Below are 18,735 nucleotides of genomic sequence, written 5' to 3'. Positions count from 1 at the left end.
CATGATGCATGACTAAAAGGAAGTGGTTTTACACAGTGTGTGTGTTCTCAGCCTAATTCACATCTTGACCCTCCACTGAGTTTTGCCCAAAGATGCCCCCAGAACCCTTGAGTGGTTCCCATGGTCCTCCAACAGAGGCACCAGCTTCTGTGGTAGTTGGTAAAAGGGGCTGTGGGAATTGGTGTACTGGTTTATGGAGATACCATGCTGCCTGAGGTAGCCTTATTGCACAGTGGCTGAGTGAGTATGCTTTGGTCAAAGACCAGAGACAGAACATGAGAGCAGACTTGAGTCTCCCTGATCCCCAGGGGAGGCAAGCAAGCCAGCCCGAGAACCACTAATGAAGTGTTTGTTAATGAAAGGGCAAAGACAGGGACGTCAAAATAAAAGAACAGAGAGAGATGCTTTGTCAAAATTGTTTGAGTTGTTATAGGCTCAAAGGGCAGAGAAGTGCCCTGCCAGAACTGGGTTCTCAAAAGTGTGGAGCAGCTTCTTTTAGGGGACACCTTACTTTCATTTCTCTACAGTTAGTGGAGCTGCCCTGAGGGTCTGGCCCGTGCCTCTGCTAAAAAGTAATTACTTTTCATATTTCTACCCTTTTTAAACCATACTCGTAACCACAGCATGAAAACCTGAAAGCTTTCAACACTGAAAAATTATTGGGTGAAATCCTGCCCCATGAGAGCCAGCGGGAGCATAACCATTCCCTCTAAAATGGCCAGGGTTTGCAGCACATATGGCTTCATATATATGAATTTTTTTGCATATTGCTGTGACTTGGAATAAGTGATAGGGCTAGTTTATATTTTGAATGCTTTCCAGACAACAGTGAGGATGGTGGTGGTGAATAGAGTTCGGACCATGCACTTTGGACTATGCAAGATTTTCAGCTGCCCACTGATCCCTTCTGCAGGGGCTACAGTATTTACGTCTGAAGAAACACTTGGGACCTGAAACAAACCTTCTGTTTGGCAGCTCTTTAAGAGGTTATTGAGCCGGGGGTGCTTGAGACACACCATCACTTTTAGCCTTCTTCTAGGGGAAAAGAAAAACAAAAAAAGAAATGAAGATACCATTAATGGAGAACCAATGGAAGATCAATTGTATCTTACCTCTAGTTAAGGTAATGGCAGAACACTGCAACATAAGCATGTTTAGTGAAGCTATATTGCAAAGCACAAGAAGTATGAACAAAAAATACCAGGGGAGGAGCTATAAAGGATGACATGAGTTGTAAGGTTTCTCTTAGGGTAGGGTTACCCCAGAAGAAGATTGGTGATAGGAAGCAGCACAGCAGGTAAGCACCCTGTGTTCTTGCAGCATTTGGAAAAGACAGCCTGTTCCCCAGGTTGCAGGAATCAGAGCTTCACTGGAGCCCAACTAAAGGAGTCAAATTTTATCCTATGAAACCCTCTAAAGAGATACTTAACCATGACAAACTCTCTTATTTTTACTGTGTATGCACACTTATAAATCTTCTAATAATCTCATGGGCATTGCTGTTCTGGGAGATTATAATGAAAACTAAAAGTCAATGAAAATTACAACAATTTATTTGGTTGTTATTATTTCCCATTTTATACTACTTCTTGTTACCCTCACTCTATGTAACAGGAACACCTCACAAGGACAGAGCTGTCAGCACACTACTCAGTCCATCCTGCCCAGAACCCACACCACCTCATTAGCAGAGCTCTTACTGCTTTATTATCATCATAATCTCTATTCTTATTTTAATAAGGTTAATTTGTTAATTAATAATATGGTGTCTTAATGATGACTGTAGTTCAAAAGGCCGCTTGATATATACATCCTAGGCAACACAGCAATCATTTTATTTAACATCGATGTGCTTTGCCTGAAGAGGAGGAAGTGTAAAAATTCTGAAACTTGCTTAAAATTATCCCCCAAGGAACCACTGAACCACAGAGTGGACTCCCTTAGAATCAGCCAACGACTGCTTAACAGAGGAATAAAATCTTGTTGATCCTCCAGTTCAGCCCAACTGAATTGTTTGTGGGAACAAACAATTGCTTCTTTTGTGATGGCCACCTCAAAGGGCAAGAAGGTGCTTAAGTACAAAGGTACAGACTGGGTGAGATTCCAAGCTCTGTTGGGAAAGGTATCCCTTGAGAAGAAGTAGGATGAAATCTAACAGCACTCGTAGGGGACTTCAGGAGACCCTGAAAGGGTTTTCAAAGCAGGAAGCAGAATCATCCCCAGCTGGAAAACTCTTTTCATATGGTAATTCAGTGCTCATTTTGTAAATAGTCTTTTGCTAAGAAATGGATCAACCCAGCAACACACAGCAATTACATGATCTTATATTTCTTCCCAGTTGTGCAAGAACTGATGAGCAAGTGTGAGCATGCAAATTATAACAGCTTAAAAAAAAAAGCAAGGGGACATACATGGCTCTCAGTAGCAAGAAATGCAGCAGCAAGGAAGAATCAAAAGGAGTTAAGAAAACTGTCAAAGCAAATAGTGGTGTGGTAACACAAGAAGGCAACAGCAGTTCTACAATGCACAAGGATATTTAAGTTTAGGGACCTGGAGTCTGCAGTGGAGCTTGTGGTCTGATAACCATGGGTGTTTTAAGGCAGCAGTTGCACTCATTCTCCAGCTAAAGGAAAACCAGAATGCTATTAAGTGTTTTTCCCAGAATCTTAAAATTCAACAATTATCTCCTACAGGTCATGTGTACCGCCATCATGCAATGCTGTCATTTCAGGACACTATGCCAGATGACAGCTAATCCATGTAAATTTTGCTTCACAGCAAAAATGCATTCAGGTAACTTCAGAGCATTTATGGACACAATGAACAACATCAATGAAGTGGCATTATAATATTCTATGTGGACACAAAAAGCTTAGATAATTCATGATAGGTCTGCAATGGAGCATTAAAAGTGACACAACTGCAACATGACAGCATGAAAAATACATTTCAAAGATGCAGGGATTATATACCATTTTTCCTTGATGAGAAGCTTTGAGATGAAATCTTTGGCCTGATCAGAAACACCTCGAAATTCCTCCTCTTCAAAATCCCAGCTACAGGACAGGATATTGTTGAGGGTCTCATTGTCATCATCACCCAAAAAAGGAGACAATCCAGTGAGGCTACAGTAAAAAGAAATATGTTCAATCCTCCTGTCTTTCCCCTTCCTGTACATGATCTCCTATAACTTTCTGTCACTCCTGGCCTATCTTGCAACATGTTATTGTCTAAGAATGTCCCATTCTCTCTTCTATCTGCATGATCACCTTTCTTCCCTAACAAACCAAGCATTACTGTCTTTCTCGGTAGTTCATATTTTCTAGACCTCTGACCACTCTCATGCATACTGACTGGGAATTTATCAAGCAGCCTACAGTATTCTGGAATTGTGATGCTCAAGCACTCATGAGAAATGCACAATGAAACAAAGAAGAAAAGTTCATGGTGATTGGAAAGGAGGAGAGATTACTGAATACGGAATTTGGAAAGAAGCCTAGAATTTTCTGTCTTGGGTGCAAATTTTGTTAATCTTCCAGTATAACAACATATTTGGATGACTGGCACAGTTCAACCTCAACACAGCTTACAACACAGGTCCTACTTACAGCATATAAGCAATGACTCCTATACTCCACATATCTGTAGGAAAGGAGACAAACTCATAATTCACAACTTCAGGAGCAAGAAATTCTGGAGTCCCAAAGTTAACTCGAAGTTTTTCTCTGGGTTGATATCTAGGAAATGGAAACATTACCAGAGGACATCAATTACAGCTCTAATTAAAGTTGCATCGTAAGTTTTCTAGCACTTGGAGGGATTTCAGAATCACACAGGGAATTCAGTAGGAAAACAAGGACAAGTAAAGGTACAAAGTAAAAATAAATATACTCATATATAGAGTGAAAAATGTTTGCAAGCTTTATATCGTACTTGAGGGCAAAACCCAACCACTACACAAAGGAAGATATTCAGGTTTCAAGGACTCCTCAGAGCAGCTGTTATCATCCTTTGGGGACTTCTCCATATCATAGGCATGGAATTTTTAACCAGTAAATCCTTCACTGAGGTTATGGTACCTAATTAAACTAGAAAGTGATATAGCATGGGATATATCGTAAAAGCCTTGATGGTCTCTTACACTCACTTTTGAAGAACCTTATAATATCGGAGATGAGACCAGACCAGATACACCACTGATTTTGTCCATTTTAGCGGTTCCAAGATACTTATGTGCTTGCTAAGTCAGAATCAGCCCTCTTTCAACCTAGGACCTGAAAAAAGGCTTCAGAATAAATCTTTTTTACTCAGCTCCAAATATTCCTTATTAAAAGATATTCTTGGTTAAAAGAGAGACATTAAATTTGTCCTAAGAACAGTAGGAGACCATTATGTATCAAATATGTCATTGTAGACATGTAATTTTTTTTTCATTGTTTCCTAATTCATTTATGATTAGCAAGAACACATGCACATACCTTCTTGCTAATCCAAAATCAATAATTTTTATTTGATTTGCTTCTCGGTTCACACACAGGATATTCTCAGGCTGCCAAGAAAAATCAAAAAACACTTCAATGAGAAACAAGTGTGAAAAACTGGGCTTTTAGTAAACTGTAGGGAGAAAAACTATAAAAACACAGCAAACATCTCATAAGCACCTTTTGCTTTTCTCCTTGGTCAGATTTCTCTGCATGGGTACCCTTCCTGATCTCACATAGCAGTTGGGGTCATGTGCTCTGTGCCTTGCAACTGCTTTTTCTTCTCCTTGGCTTTTCAATTTGACATAAGGCAGCAGTTCAGATAAAGAACTCATTAGAGGGAGTGGGACAGAGAATGCAGACTTCCAAAGAGGAGTTTCAAGATGCTGGCACTGTGATTTTACAGACCTTTATAAGCTGACACTGATTTTTAAAAAAAAAAATAAATAAAAAAAATTGTTGGGCTTTGAAGTTTATCTTACAGCTTTATGTTTCTGAGTTCATGAATGTTCTGGCAGTAACTGTCTGATTGAACACTGATATATTAAGCTAGCGACATCAACTTTATGCTTTTCTCAGATATTTTATCAAAAGGTAGGATTCCCAGGTTAAATCCCTCTGGATTTTCATAGGGCCAAATGCTGTTCTTCACTTCCCTGGCAGGAATCCATTAACTTCCTAGAATTACTCCAAATTCATAGAGAAGGGACTGAGAATAGAATTTGGCCAATTATCTTTGAAATGTAAATACCTAAAATAGAGTCTCGTATTCACTGCCAGCAGTTTTACAGCTACTCTGTCTTGTTGCTCATTGAGTCCTCTTTGAAACAAACCAGCCCTCAACACTTAAAACATTAGTTAACCTTTGTCACCATTACTAATTCATTTTACATGTAGGACTTTTAAAGACCATAGGACTTTTAAACACCGTACGTCCATAGTTTCTGAGGTCCTGGACGATTACAGTCAGGATGAGTTTCTTTCAATTTCAAGCTTTCTTTCCCAAACTCATCTGTTACTGACAGCAATCTACGAACAAGCAAAACAGAAGGGAGAGCCATGGCTGGCAAGCACATGAAAAGAGGTCTCTGGGAAGAATGTCTTGGATTGTATATGTATCTTTTTGTCTGTAGTTTGACCTCATGTTAAAACTGTGCCATATCCAAGAATATAATTAATGTGTCCCAAAGAACCGTGCGAACTTCTTCTTGACAGGTTTCTAGGTAACTGGATGTTTATAAAGAAAGTGAAAAGTGAGTCTGGTCATTAATTAGCAACTGAAGCAGGTCCCAACAAGCATCTGCTCATATGCTTAACCACTACAATAATACATACACTAACAACATCAAAGATATATTATATTAACTCAGTTATTACAAGCCAAAACCAGCAGCCATAATAAAAATCTCACCAAAGAGAAAGCCACCTCGTGTACTTTTTGTTTCTTTTTGCTTTGTTGCAAAGCTCAGGGATCACTAAAAGCTTTATAGCCAATCATAAAGCTAAAGACATCATCCCATTTTATTCCTGCACTAAACAGAGGTAAGAAACAAGTCTATTAATTGATAAAAACTTGGGTTAAGGGAGAAAGAGCCAGATCAAATATTCAGTCTAATGAAAAATACCTTTACAACAAATGTTTTATAAGGGGCAACACTTAACCATCAGCAGTCAACCAGAGTAAGAATGTGCAATTGGTGGTTGTTTTTAAAAAGAAGTGAGGGGACTTTTTGTGTATGTAGTTCAATAATTCAGATAACCAAGCAAGTACATGGCAAAGAATATGCAACACTTCCCTGGGCTTTCAGCTGCACTAGCAGCTATTACCTAACCCAACACAGACATACTGTATTCGTTACATCAGCCACTGACTATTTTTATTTCTTTCATTTTAGCAAGTTAGCAAGTACATTTTAATGTATTTTCCCTTAAGTTGGCTATCTGTTGATACCTTTTCACGACCACAACAGTGTAGTCGTCAGAAAGATGTGCAGGGTTTCCACTGATCCTGAATGACCCTTGAATTTAGTTCCACTCACTCATGCCTTGGTTTCTGCATGGTAAAAAATGGGGATAACTACTACCTCATGTCTGATGTGTAAAACAGAAATCTTGTGCACCTGAATTAAATAACATTTGCACAATATCTTGAGATCCAAATATCAAAATTGAAAATAGCAAAATATTCATAGTCAGCTGCTGGCTTTCTGTAAAATCAGTCTGTGGAGAATTCAAGTGCTATGAGGCTTGATGACATATGACCACAATTCTCATCTAATTTACTTACCCCCATAGTAATTTAACTGCTCTCAATGTGGTTAAAGTAAATACACATTGGTCTAAGGAAAGCAGAATAAGGTTCTTTCTTGTTTCTGCTATGGGAATCTGCTAAGCTGTAAGGCCTACCATTAAGAAGAATTTCCACAACTGCCATTGCACAAAACATACATCTCAATTCTCTACCTTGAGATCCAAATGAAGAATGTACATTTGATGCATGTACTGAATTCCCTCGCAGATATGTTTTATGAACAAGATAGTATCCATCTCTGTCAAATTGCAGTTTTCATCAATAATTCGGTCGAATAACTCTCCTCCTTCCACACTGATAAGAGAAAGACAATGAAGTGATGACCAAGTCCAAATCCAATCCCATGCAGTTAGAGTAATACAGAATTTATACTATTGACTATTTTAATCATGCACAGTTAAGTTCAGTAAGGTGGGTCTACACTATGAGCTTGCACTCTGATCTGCTTTCCAAGAACTAGGTTCTGACACATACTGGCATAAACTTCTTCAAGTTCTGAGAGTCCAGTCTCCCATCCCTTGATACGTATGGAAGTCTTGAAATTTGAACCTTAATGCTGTCTTGAGGCATCATTTTGCACCAGTGAAATTAACAAAGTCACATGGAAAATCAAGACAACATGCTGGAGAATCTGCATTTAGATCTGTGGTCTCCTCCCTCAGAGTTTGAGGGACATGATCCAAAATTTCCATTTTAAACTGTCTAAAGTCAACAAAAATGACTTCCTAATTTCTCATCAGATTTCAGAATGCCTCCAGTTTACCTGTTCATAGCTACACAGACATTTGCCTTTTGTGATATGCTGATGATATAGGCCAAATTAAGAGGGCTCACTGAGAAATGTCCAGAATAGCCAAACTCATGTAACTTGGAACCTTCTGCCATACCTTTCAATGTTTTAGTTACACCCTTTTTGGCTTCCTTAAGACAACATCTGTTTAACTTGACTTCACAGCAGCTATTTTGGGCCTAATTATCCTGATAAGCCAGCATAAAAAAAAAACAGGTTTATCCATTCAGGCACCCCGTATAAGGATTAGGCACAACACCTATAGCTAGCTCCTCTTTGGTGTAAAATGTCTTCTCATTTGCCTCGCAGAACTGGAGATATTCTGGGAGGTCTGTTTCTTAGCTGACACATATTAAAATTTGAAATTAGAGAGAAGATATATAGCACAGCTCTATCCTCAAGTGCAGCAGTGCCTTTACAGTAACAGAAATGCGACACATCACTGGAAAAAATGCATAAATGGCTGCATGGGAAAACTTTCCTCTTAAATTCCATTTTATTTTGTTCCTGAGAACATCTTTCAGATGTCCTTTCCACCTGTAATAGCTCTATTTCTCATTTCAGAAGAAAGTAAAAAGGAAATGGACAATTCCAGCAATAGTGGTAAAGACAGAAAGAGAAAGAAAAGAACACACTTACTATTCCATAACTAGGACAATGTCATTTTTTGATTCAAAGGCATCATATAGCTGGATAAGGTTCACATGATTCAGCTGGTTCATGACATTGATTTCATTCTTCACTTCATCCTGTAAAGATTCGTATTGTTTCAGAAGCCTTTTCTCTAAGAAAGCTACATGAAACAGGACATAGTTTGAAACTGACATCTACATTATCTTCAAGTTTTCACTTGTGGCAACCAAACCCAGGGTTTTCCTTTGATTGCTCCTGCAGTGGTAGAAGTGAAGGCTAAAGGAGCTACTATACTGAACTCAGAGCTCAAGTGGGGGACTGCTTCCGTAATAAGCTATTTGGGGTGAAAGAAAGGGGGGGGACCCACATGGACAAACGGTGGATTCACAGGGATGTAAAGAAAAGAGAGAAGCAGAATAGGACTTGGTTCAACCAGCTGTAGGTATAGAAAATCAAGCTGTGTAAGCAAAGTCCAGAACAGTCCTCAAAGCCTCCCTTTGCAGTCAGGGGAAAGAGACTGGCACCTCCATTCAGCCCAACTATTTTAGACATGCAGTTTAGGATGGGCTGAATCAATCTCTGGTGGTGCCATTCTCTCTCCATTGACTATAAGGGGATTCTTGGTCATCAGCTTGGCCACAGTTGCTATACCTTAGCAATCCCAGTTAGTGGAGACAAATCCCACCCTTGAATGCCATTAATGACACGGCTGTCACACAAAGGATGCTATGCATGTCTTTCCTGTGAAAGCAAGCCCCAGATGGCCATGAGGTTTGCAAAACGCGCCAGACTAATTCTTCTCATCTGTATTTGTGTTGCTATCAGGAGCCTAGATCATGCCTGTTATCAGCATCCCTCACAGTGACATCAAGTCATTGCAGCAAAGGCTTCAGTGTGCTTAGGAGGGAATACGCTATGTTACAGGACTGACAAATGTTTTTATCATTCAAGAAAATGCTAATAGAATTAGCAAAAAAAAAGGAAATCCAAAGACACACAAAGAGCTGAAAAGAAAGTTGGAAAAATTAAGATTTTTTTTAAAAAAAAAAAAAGAGAAAACCCCAAATGAGGACTTTGATGAGTTACTAGAAATTCTGGAGGAAAAGGAAAATAGAACTAGAGACAATGGTAATTCAGCAGGTCCTATCAGTGTGATGGCTTGTGGGCCACTTGGTCATGGTCTGTTATGTAGCTGAAGAACAGTTCATTGGGGAACAAAAGACTGATATGACAATCTACCAACCTTCTGTTTAGGACCTTTCGCTTTTATAATTTTGGCTGCTAGCTTGAGACCTGTTGCTTTCTCTTCGCATTTGTGCACTTGACCAAATCGTCCTCTAGGGAAAAAAAGGAGAAAAAAAAAAATGCATCCAGAGGTACTGGTGTCAGCTCTGAATGTAAACTAGGTTAAAACCAACAGAAATCATCCTCCCCCTACTGGGTTCCGTTTCAATTACTCTATTGTTGCTATTTTGTTGTGTAGATTAGACTTGCTACTACTGATTTAGGCATACCAAAATCACCCACTGTTCTAGCTGAAATTATCCCACTTGTACTTGTATGGTTCACTGTACTCACCCCATAACATGTGATGACTAATCCTGGGGAAGTCAACATACTGTAAGGATAATAACTCACTTATATGCACAATCTGCCCCTCTCCATCTCATCATTCTCTTCCAAGGGAAAGTTGTGATTTCATGGTGAAACTAACCCTTACCCAAGACCATGCTGCCATCAAAAATGACAATATCACTCTCTCCTAAACAATGTCAGCATGACAGACCAAGTAACTACATGGCATGTCAGATTAGCTTGATGATCTATCTGAAAACATGCATGTGTTTTCAGGGATGGGACCCACTGAGAGAAAGAAGGCTACAACGTGTCTCTACATCCTGCTGGTTGCAATGTGAGGTAAAGTATTACAGCATCCCAGGAGCCCTCTCATAAAGCCTGAGGGCAGCTGGCTGACCTAGAACAATACCAAATACAAGCCAAGTCTGCTGGTGCCAAACCTTTTGCCAAAATTCACTCACACAGTAAAATCAGCCTCCAGTTTTCATCCCTCTCTAAAGCACCGTTAGAGCTTAGACTTTCATGACTTTGACTCTAGTGAGGCATGTTGCTTCCATTCACCTCCTAGGGTCCTTGGCTGCAAATTTGTGCCTTGCTTTCCACGATGATTGAGTTCACCTCACTTACCCTCCCAGGATTTCATTCTCGCTGACATTATAATAACTGCTGATCCCCACCCTTTTGGCTGAGACAATCCGGTGATCAAAGGGTGCTGGTGGTGTAGGGGTATCATCTAGAAAAGACAAAAAAGACAGATAGCATATGAGTGGTCACATGCAGTGCTTGTCTATCTTTTATTTTAGTCCGTCTTTTCCCCGGATAAGCTCATTTAAGAACTTAATACACCTACTGTAAGTTTTATAGATAGGTCTTTCTCTGTTATTTAAGACGGATTTTTTTCCAGGAGCTCTGGCTCAAGAAACAAGGTGGTGCTGGGGAGCTACACTACTAAGACAAGGACTCCCTTATTAAGTTAGCATCTTCTGCACAACAGTAGCAAGAGGCAAAGTGAACACTGGTAGACTAAACCAATGTAGCTTCATGCCCACAAAGGGCCTCAGCAATTTATTTGGAAGGAATTCAGCTTTTCCTCTTTTTTTTTTTTGTTTCTTCTTCCCTCAGGAACTGTTAGTAGGTGAGTATGTACTGTAACTCTCCAGTGGTGTAGCAAGAGAGACAGAGCTCTCCTACAGGCCCAGATAAAAGAGGCTATTTCCCAGCTTTTGCTGTTCGTAGTGAAGAATCCCCCTCTCTACTGATTGACACAACTTGCCATTCTCCACAGTGTGGTCATCACCTTTAAAGATCACATTTAGAGCTTGTGCACATGAAGGAGTTTCACCCTGGCAGGCAGCACCTGGGATTTCCTCTATGGCTCAGGACCTGGTGTGGTAGGACACACAGTAACTGTCACGTGCTGCTCTGAAGAATTTCTGTCCTTAAAAAAAGATGGCAGATAAAAGGTAAAGAGGGGCACAGAGAAGCGATGAGTTCCCAACATCACACTGCAGCAGCTATGGAGTTTCGGCACAAATGCAAGTCTCTGATATTATTGTCCGGACCTCCACGTGCTGGACCATTCTGCTGTCCTGATGTCAAAATCCCTGCTGGAGACCAGCCCTGCATGTCTAATTTCTCTTTGGATTTTTTGCAGGGTGTTGCGACTTCAATTTCATACCCACGTTGTTTTTCATTTGATTGATATTCCCGAGAGTGACCTTTGGCTGACCAAGGTGACAAATACTTCTTCAACTGGTTGGGAGGGCTAGAGCCCCAGCGTTTCAACATGAGCTCTCTGGTTTGGAATGCCGGCTCCCTTTTGTGTGAGGCTTGTTGAGCAATTTAAAAACTGTTCATTAATCCAGTGAAAATGATTAAAAACACAAACAAAAAAACCCCATGACAGCATGTAGCTGGCAGGAACACTTTGGTCATTAATGTAGCAGTAGATTGTCCTTATTCACAGTGAATGTCCATTTTTCCAGGACACCAGCTGTGTACCTAGATTTTTTTTTTTGACAGTGTTAATAACTTACAGGGTCAGGAAGTTAGTTCATGGTCAAGGAATTGTGAAAAGCTGGGGCTTCTGGAAGTTTGCCACCTACTTGGGATTCTGCAGAGTTTGAATTGCACGTCCTTAAGTATGGGCCTTTGTGTGTTACCGAGACCCACAAAATGCCGAGAAAACCTCTACCCTAAAGGCAGAATTTGACTCTAACAACACAAACTCCAAGGGCCCCAGCATGTAGATGACAGAAGAAAATGTCTTTCTGAAAGCTCAGCTCCTAAATGTTACCAAGCTTTGGGCAAGGAAGTATTCTTTTAAAGAGACTAGAGTGCCTCTTTATGCTGCAGTTTTAGCCTTCAAGATTTTCCCAGTGACAGACCTATTTTTCTTTTCCTGCACACCAGAGGCGATTTATCCCTCTTCAAGAATGACCTCCCTTTACAGATCATACATGCTCCAAGAGAGACACTCTAACTATGTCATCCCCAACAATCTGCCAGAGCTCAGGACAGGTTATGGAGATTAAAGTTTTAGTACACTATCTCTTGTTTCCTGCTACAAGAGCTTAGCACAAACATTGAATAAATGTTTCCCTTTCCCACGCCGCCCCCTCCCCCCCCCCATTCCCAAAGCAAATAAATTCATTTTGAGTCCTATGCATGCACATGCACACACATATATCTTCAAATCCTTCAGGTCATCCTCTCATGTGCCATCACTTCATATACAGGGATGGATAGGCACGGAAATTCTCAAGCTGGAGGCCTAATATTAGAAATCTCTGCTTCACCCCAGTAAAGACTGCTTCAGAGTTCGGTGGCTGAGCACCATTTATCTGACTGTTCAACAGCATCAGTCAGACTTCCAGACAAAAATCTGCATGTCTTTATTTTATATGCTGCAGTTGTTCTCACTTCAGATTGTAATGGTATGAATATAAGCAAGCTGGTTTTGCAGGACACATCCAGAGCATTGCAGATTCTGTGTTAACACGTGTTCTCAACACTTCCACAGGTCAAACAATTTTGCCACACGTGATATAATTTCTCCCACCACACTATACTTAGGAGTTTCAGCTCCTAAGGAGTTTTAGGAGGGAAAGAGTATAGTATTAGTGGAGGGGTTGTGGCAGAAGCAAATTAGTTGCGACTAATTTCTGCCAGAACAGAAGCCTCTAAGATGGAAGCAAACAAAACTGTGTTATTTCCCATCAGCTAGAATCAGGATGTGCCCATGAACAACAGATTCCCATCAGAGCTACCATGCACAACTTTTCCCACTACTAATTACAATCATGAAAGCATTCTCTTCTATAGATGTCTCTCTCTGATTGTCACTGTAATAACTGGGGAATCAAACGCTTTGCCTTTAGGGATACTTCGTGTAAGAGCTTTTTTTAGTTTTATGGATGCCATCAGCACTTTCTGCATCTAGCTTGTTCTTTTTGTTGTTCATCTTTGATTAGGCCTTCATCATTCACTCGATGCTTACTGCTACCACTAGGCTCAAATTGGCAGGTCTGCTCAGTGACTGAATTATAATTTCCTGTACCTTTTTCGCAGCCTTTACACCTGTAAGGACAAAACATGGCATTAGAGCAGAATACACTTAAAGCAGAGCAAATTTAGAAACATAGGTGAAAAATGCCTACACATATATTGCATTCAAATAACAGTAGGTTATTTTGCTTCATGGTGTAAAATAAACTTTTAATATTCACTTTGAAAAATAAAAATGACCCCTAAATTAATCATGACAGCAAAACATTTCTCTGTTACTGAAATCCTTGCCTGAGTTCTTCTAAATTTAACATTTGGCTATCAATCTCACCTTTAAAGTCATGGGAGAGCATGGGGATTTCACTCTGCTCATATAGGTTCCTGAGAGCTTAAACTTGTTTATCCCTGAAGGGCTATATTTCAATGCAGCAAAGAAAGAACTACAGTAAACAAATTTATCAGTTTAATTGCCTGGACAGAGTTTCACAGTTTTATGTTATCAATTATGTTATTACATTTTGCAGTAGCTTAATTCCCAATTGGTACACGGCCTAACCCAACCCTACTTTGCTCATGCGTTATATGCTGCTGCAGTATATAAACATAACAATGGGAGAATTCTCCTCAGAGATGAAGAATCAGAATCATAGAATCATAGAGTGGTTTGGGTTGGAAGGGAGCTTAAAGATCATTTTGTTCCAACCCCCCTGCCATGGTCAGGGACACCACCCACTAGACCAGGTTGCTCAAAGTCCCATCCAGCCTATGGTCTTGAACGCTTCCAGGGAAGGGGCATCCACAACTTCTCTGGGCGATAACCTAACATAATTTCCATGTTACTAACCTATTTCCCAAGCAAACAACCAAAGCACACTGCTAGTACCATGTACAGTAGATTGTTTGCCTGTCTTTTTTAAGGGTATAATTTCAGTTTAGAGCTCAGATCAGAGAGATTAACCAGCCACTTTGACTTGAAACTTGAGCTACACATTTTTCTAAAGCATGAGTCTCTTAAGAATATGCAGCCTGAGCTTCAGACCTTACCTTCCCTCTGGTGCACCTTGATCATGGCTTTGTGCTTCATCATCTTCATTTTGGGAAGGAGTTGGTGGTTCCTCAACTTCTTTTTCACTCTTATCAGTATTTCTCTCCCCTTCATTCTCCCTCTCCTCTTGTCTTTCATCTCCAGACACCTGATGTTCCTCCTTCCTCTCCCCATCTCCTGGGGACTCGCTCTCTATCTCCTGCCCGGTTATCCTTTGACAAGCATCATCAACAGCATCTTCATCTTGCTGCTTTTCTGTAGTGAAGGATTTCTGAACAGAGCTTCTCCTGTCTTTGCAACAGCTTTCAAAAGCCAAAGTTTCTCCTTTCTCCTCTGCCCCTTCAGTATGAAATTTGGGAGGATCCATTTGAAGCAGAACAGGGCTTTCTGTCTCAGCATTTTCCTTGTTGAGCTTATCAACTTCTTCTTCCTGAGAGCAAGACTGGCTCTTCTGGATGGACCCCTCTGTAAGTAAACAGATTACCAAGGAATCTGTCAGTAATTCTCTGAAAGGCAGTAACAATATTAAAGTAGGGTTGCGCACTTAGCATAACTTCTGTCGCATTTTCAACGAGGCACTTGCTTTCCTCTTCCACTTTCAAGGTCAGTATAAACGTCTCCAAAGCAAGAGCAGAATACTTCTTTAAAACTGCAATATCACGGGTCACAAACTCTTCCTTTCAGATGCAGCACTGGAAAACGTTTTCCTCATTCATATTAATTGTCAGCCAAGTCAAGGTTAATAAACTCCTATGTAACCTTAATAACAAGGTTAATAAAAGTGCAAAGCACTTTTCTGAGTAGTGTGCCACCATGTGCACAGGCATGTGATAAGTAGGTCAATGCTGCTTGGAAAATTTTCACTTATGCTGATGAGCACACATGTAACCCAACCAACTTCACTGGAACTGCTCAGGAGAGTAGTGGCTATTTCTATGCAGTTATACCCTTAGGAAATAGAAACTGATCAGAAAAAAAACCATTCTAACCTGTTGAATCTGGTGGCTTCTTCTCTTTTGTTCCGGTCTCATTCAAATGTAACTTTTCCTTGATGAGCTGTGGAGAAGGCAATTGATGTACTAGTCAGTGTACACAATGTTCATGTTGTATTATTCCTCATGAAATTGCAGCCTGATTTTTCTTGGTCAAATGCAAGTACTCTGTGTTCTAACACATGCTTTTCCTATAAATGATGGTGCTTATTTTAATCACTACCAAGCTGATCAGATTGGTACCACTGTAAAGTAAGAGAAATTATCTCAGTTGTAATCGACATCAGTGTTGGCATAAACAGGAAAGATCAGGATGGAGCCTTAGGGACTGAAAGAAAAAAACATCCAGAAATTAATTGGTGCACTACACTAGCTTTTGCTGTTAAAAACTAGGCTAGTTAAACCAAAGCTACAGTATTTAATATTCTAGTAAAATGTTCAGTAACAGTCTTACTGACAGATTTCAAAAAGTTTTTGCTGTTAATCAACATCTGGTAACAGAATTTTTAATGATCCAATAATTTATTACAGGCTGGCCAAAACAGTTACCAGGAATCAGAGCGTATAAACCATGTCAGCTTGGTAGCTTTCTTTTATCTACATTTTACAATGTTACAGTGACATCTAGAGGTGCTTTATACCAAGCCAGCTCCTCATAAAAAACTGCTATTACTGTGAGCTTTATGGCTATTTACTCATATTCCTATCGCGTTTGCTCAGCGTGTTTTTTCATTGGCCACTCCTAGACTTTTAGTAGGATGGTAACCACAGTAAAACATGGTGTCTGCTGTTACTCAGTTCTCCTTTTCCACCTGCCTTCTTCCTCTCACAGTACCATGAAACTGGCACTATCATTATTAGCAATACATCCGCAGCATGTGGAAAGTGCAGATACCTCCAAATATTTTCCACAGAGACTATTTTTGGTCTTTGAGCTACCAGCTGAAGCATTGTAATACGTATTTCAAAAAAATATACAGGGCCAGGCACTTAATTTTGAGTGTCTTAATCACACAAGCAGTCCCACGGCTTACTCATATTGTAGTCTGAGCATGAATCAATTCTATTGCTAAATATTTGCTCTGGTAAGCCCTCTACATTTTTTATGCTTATTTTTTTTTTTTGTCTTAATTTCATCAGGCTATATAGAAAACAGGCATGAAATTAAAGCAATGTGTATCTGCTATATACAGTGTTCAAACAAAAGGAAACTCCATGAGAAACAAAAACAGTTGAGAAAAATGGGATGAAACTGCATGAAAGGATTTCAGCAGGACTTGTTCAGAATATATTGATCTGCAAGGGACAAAGAAAATGTAATATGAGAACTGAGACTGGCAACTTTTTGGGATGCAGTTGGTCCCAGGAAGTTGCAAGCCACAAAATGAAAAAGGCCTAAATACAGGTAGTAAGTGCCCTTGAAATATAAATTGGAGCCTTGTTCACACAGAACTTAAATATAAATGTCACGTTTCCAGATGAATCACAGAGCATCAACCAATGCTTATTCTGTTTTTTTTTTAATAGTGAAAAGCACTAAAAGAAGTAGGGAAAAGCTTCAGACTTATTCATTCTGCAATGTGACCGCAATTAGTAATGCAATCAGAACCTCACCATACTGCTGAGGACATCAGTTCAGATCAAATACAGTCAGCTGAGCAAATAAGCAGAGAAACGGCCTCCAAGCTCTTTGATGCATGGGGCCAGATTTCACTTCTGCATTCAGAATTAATTGCAGGCACACAGTGCTTCCTACTAAATATTGCTGTAGTTTGCAGGTGTGAAATACAGAAGCCAGCTTTTGAAAATCTGGTGGAACACTGAACGATGCTAAATATCTGAAACTGCCAGAGTGTTACATAAATTACTACAGTGTTTATTCAAGCATCATTTCTGATCTCTTACATTTTAACAGCAGATGCAAAGCTCACACTAATTTAAATGAGAAAAAAAAAAAAAGAACGCAAATGAAACATTCACTGGTATCCTTCAGAATCAATAAATGCAGCCATTTGCAATAAATACAGGGTCAGTAGTGCACTAGAATAAGAAATACAAATATAAAGACCAGTAGTGGACTATTTGTAGACACATGATTAGTCTATACATGAGCATCCCAGTTTCCTCCATGTTTTGCTATTTGTAGAAATATGTGACTTAACTTGTCAAATCTTGACCTGGTGATAAAAACACAAACTTCTGCTCGTTATTTCTTCCCTGTAAAGGGTGGGATTGCAACAGGATCTCTAGAGCTGATGGAAGTCACCACATCCCTCCCGGCCAGTTGCACCCCAGGGGAGGCATGAAGACCTCCCTGTAGTTTGTTGGGCATATGTGCCCCCGTGATGTCCAACCACAGTCAGCCGAGCCAGCTCCGAGAGCCCACAGGTTGTGAGCACCCACAGCCATCACACTCTTCTGAAAATCTCATCTGAAAGGTGTGGTGGTTTGTTAATCCCACTCAAGTGGGATTTGTCCATCCTACTCAAGGACTCTTCATAACACTCCTCTTCCTTCAGTCTGTTATCAATGCTTTCTTAACGGTCTTTTTAACTTGATCCCTAATGGGATTTTATTTATTTATGTATTATTCTTCCTGAACTTTGGTAACATGTAACTTTTTCCAGTCTGTAATTTCTAAAATTATAGGAATCGGTATTTCTTAGTAGAAATTATGCCTCCACCTTATCTTTCCCCTTTCTTTAAGGACCTGAATATGCACAAGAAGGTTAATGGTACTACAGTCATTTTCCCGACTCATACCAGCCAAAAGCTTTCAATTAAGTTTTCACTTTAATTCCACAAAAGGTTACATATAAAAGGTTGCATTGTGACCCTGCAAAATATACCAAAGCAAAAAGGTGTCTACCTACACAAGTTGGTATTGTGTCTTCAAAAATACATACAAAACATTTTCCAGACTTAAACATATTCTTTCGTACAGAGTATTGCTAGACCCTAGGTAACAGAGACAGAATAAAAGCCCACATGATGATAAAAGAATAATAGGAAATACTCTAGAGGCTAAAAATTGAGTATAGATCAATGGAAAAAACCACACTTTCAGAAATTCTTTATAAATTTCTTTAGAAACCTGCAAGAATTAAGCAATAATACATATAAATATAACATATTTTAACAGAAATTTCAAGTGCAGCAAGAAATTAATGTTTTTTATAGACATCTGACTCCTTTTTAATGAGCTGTACTTAGTTAAATTCCTTCTTTATACTGCAGCAGTCCTACCCTTGGAATGTTTTCTTAGCTAACTTTAAAATTCTTTTTATTCACCTAATAAAACTCTTTGATTTTTTTTTCCCTACTGCAAAAATTTTGTAATGAATGGCTTCATGAAGCAGCCCCAACCTTTTAGTTAAAGGTCCTTTATCACCCCATCA

At 39.6% G+C, this 18,735-nt stretch overlaps 1 protein-coding gene across 1 annotated transcript in view; it reads right to left on the bottom strand.

Annotated features, from left to right (window-relative positions):
- Positions 1-987: 987 nt before the first annotated feature.
- The window catches only part of MYLK4 (myosin light chain kinase family member 4), a 78,383-nt gene continuing 60,635 nt past the window's right edge, over positions 988-18,735 (bottom strand). The window contains exons 3-14 of the mRNA XM_074146162.1: positions 15,335-15,401; positions 14,345-14,810; positions 13,353-13,372; positions 10,421-10,526; positions 9,459-9,552; positions 8,222-8,331; positions 6,945-7,086; positions 4,479-4,549; positions 3,609-3,737; positions 2,973-3,125; positions 2,551-2,623; positions 988-1,035 (exon numbers count right to left, since the gene is read on the bottom strand). Of these exons, the coding sequence (XP_074002263.1) occupies positions 988-1,035; positions 2,551-2,623; positions 2,973-3,125; positions 3,609-3,737; positions 4,479-4,549; positions 6,945-7,086; positions 8,222-8,331; positions 9,459-9,552; positions 10,421-10,526; positions 13,353-13,372; positions 14,345-14,810; positions 15,335-15,401 (1,479 nt within the window). The remainder of the gene's footprint in view (positions 1,036-2,550; positions 2,624-2,972; positions 3,126-3,608; positions 3,738-4,478; positions 4,550-6,944; positions 7,087-8,221; positions 8,332-9,458; positions 9,553-10,420; positions 10,527-13,352; positions 13,373-14,344; positions 14,811-15,334; positions 15,402-18,735) is intronic.

This window comes from Numenius arquata, chromosome 4 (genome assembly GCF_964106895.1).
Source record: "Numenius arquata chromosome 4, bNumArq3.hap1.1, whole genome shotgun sequence".
Taxonomy (NCBI): domain Eukaryota; kingdom Metazoa; phylum Chordata; class Aves; order Charadriiformes; family Scolopacidae; genus Numenius; species Numenius arquata.
This window is presented reverse-complemented; position numbering and strand designations above follow the sequence as displayed.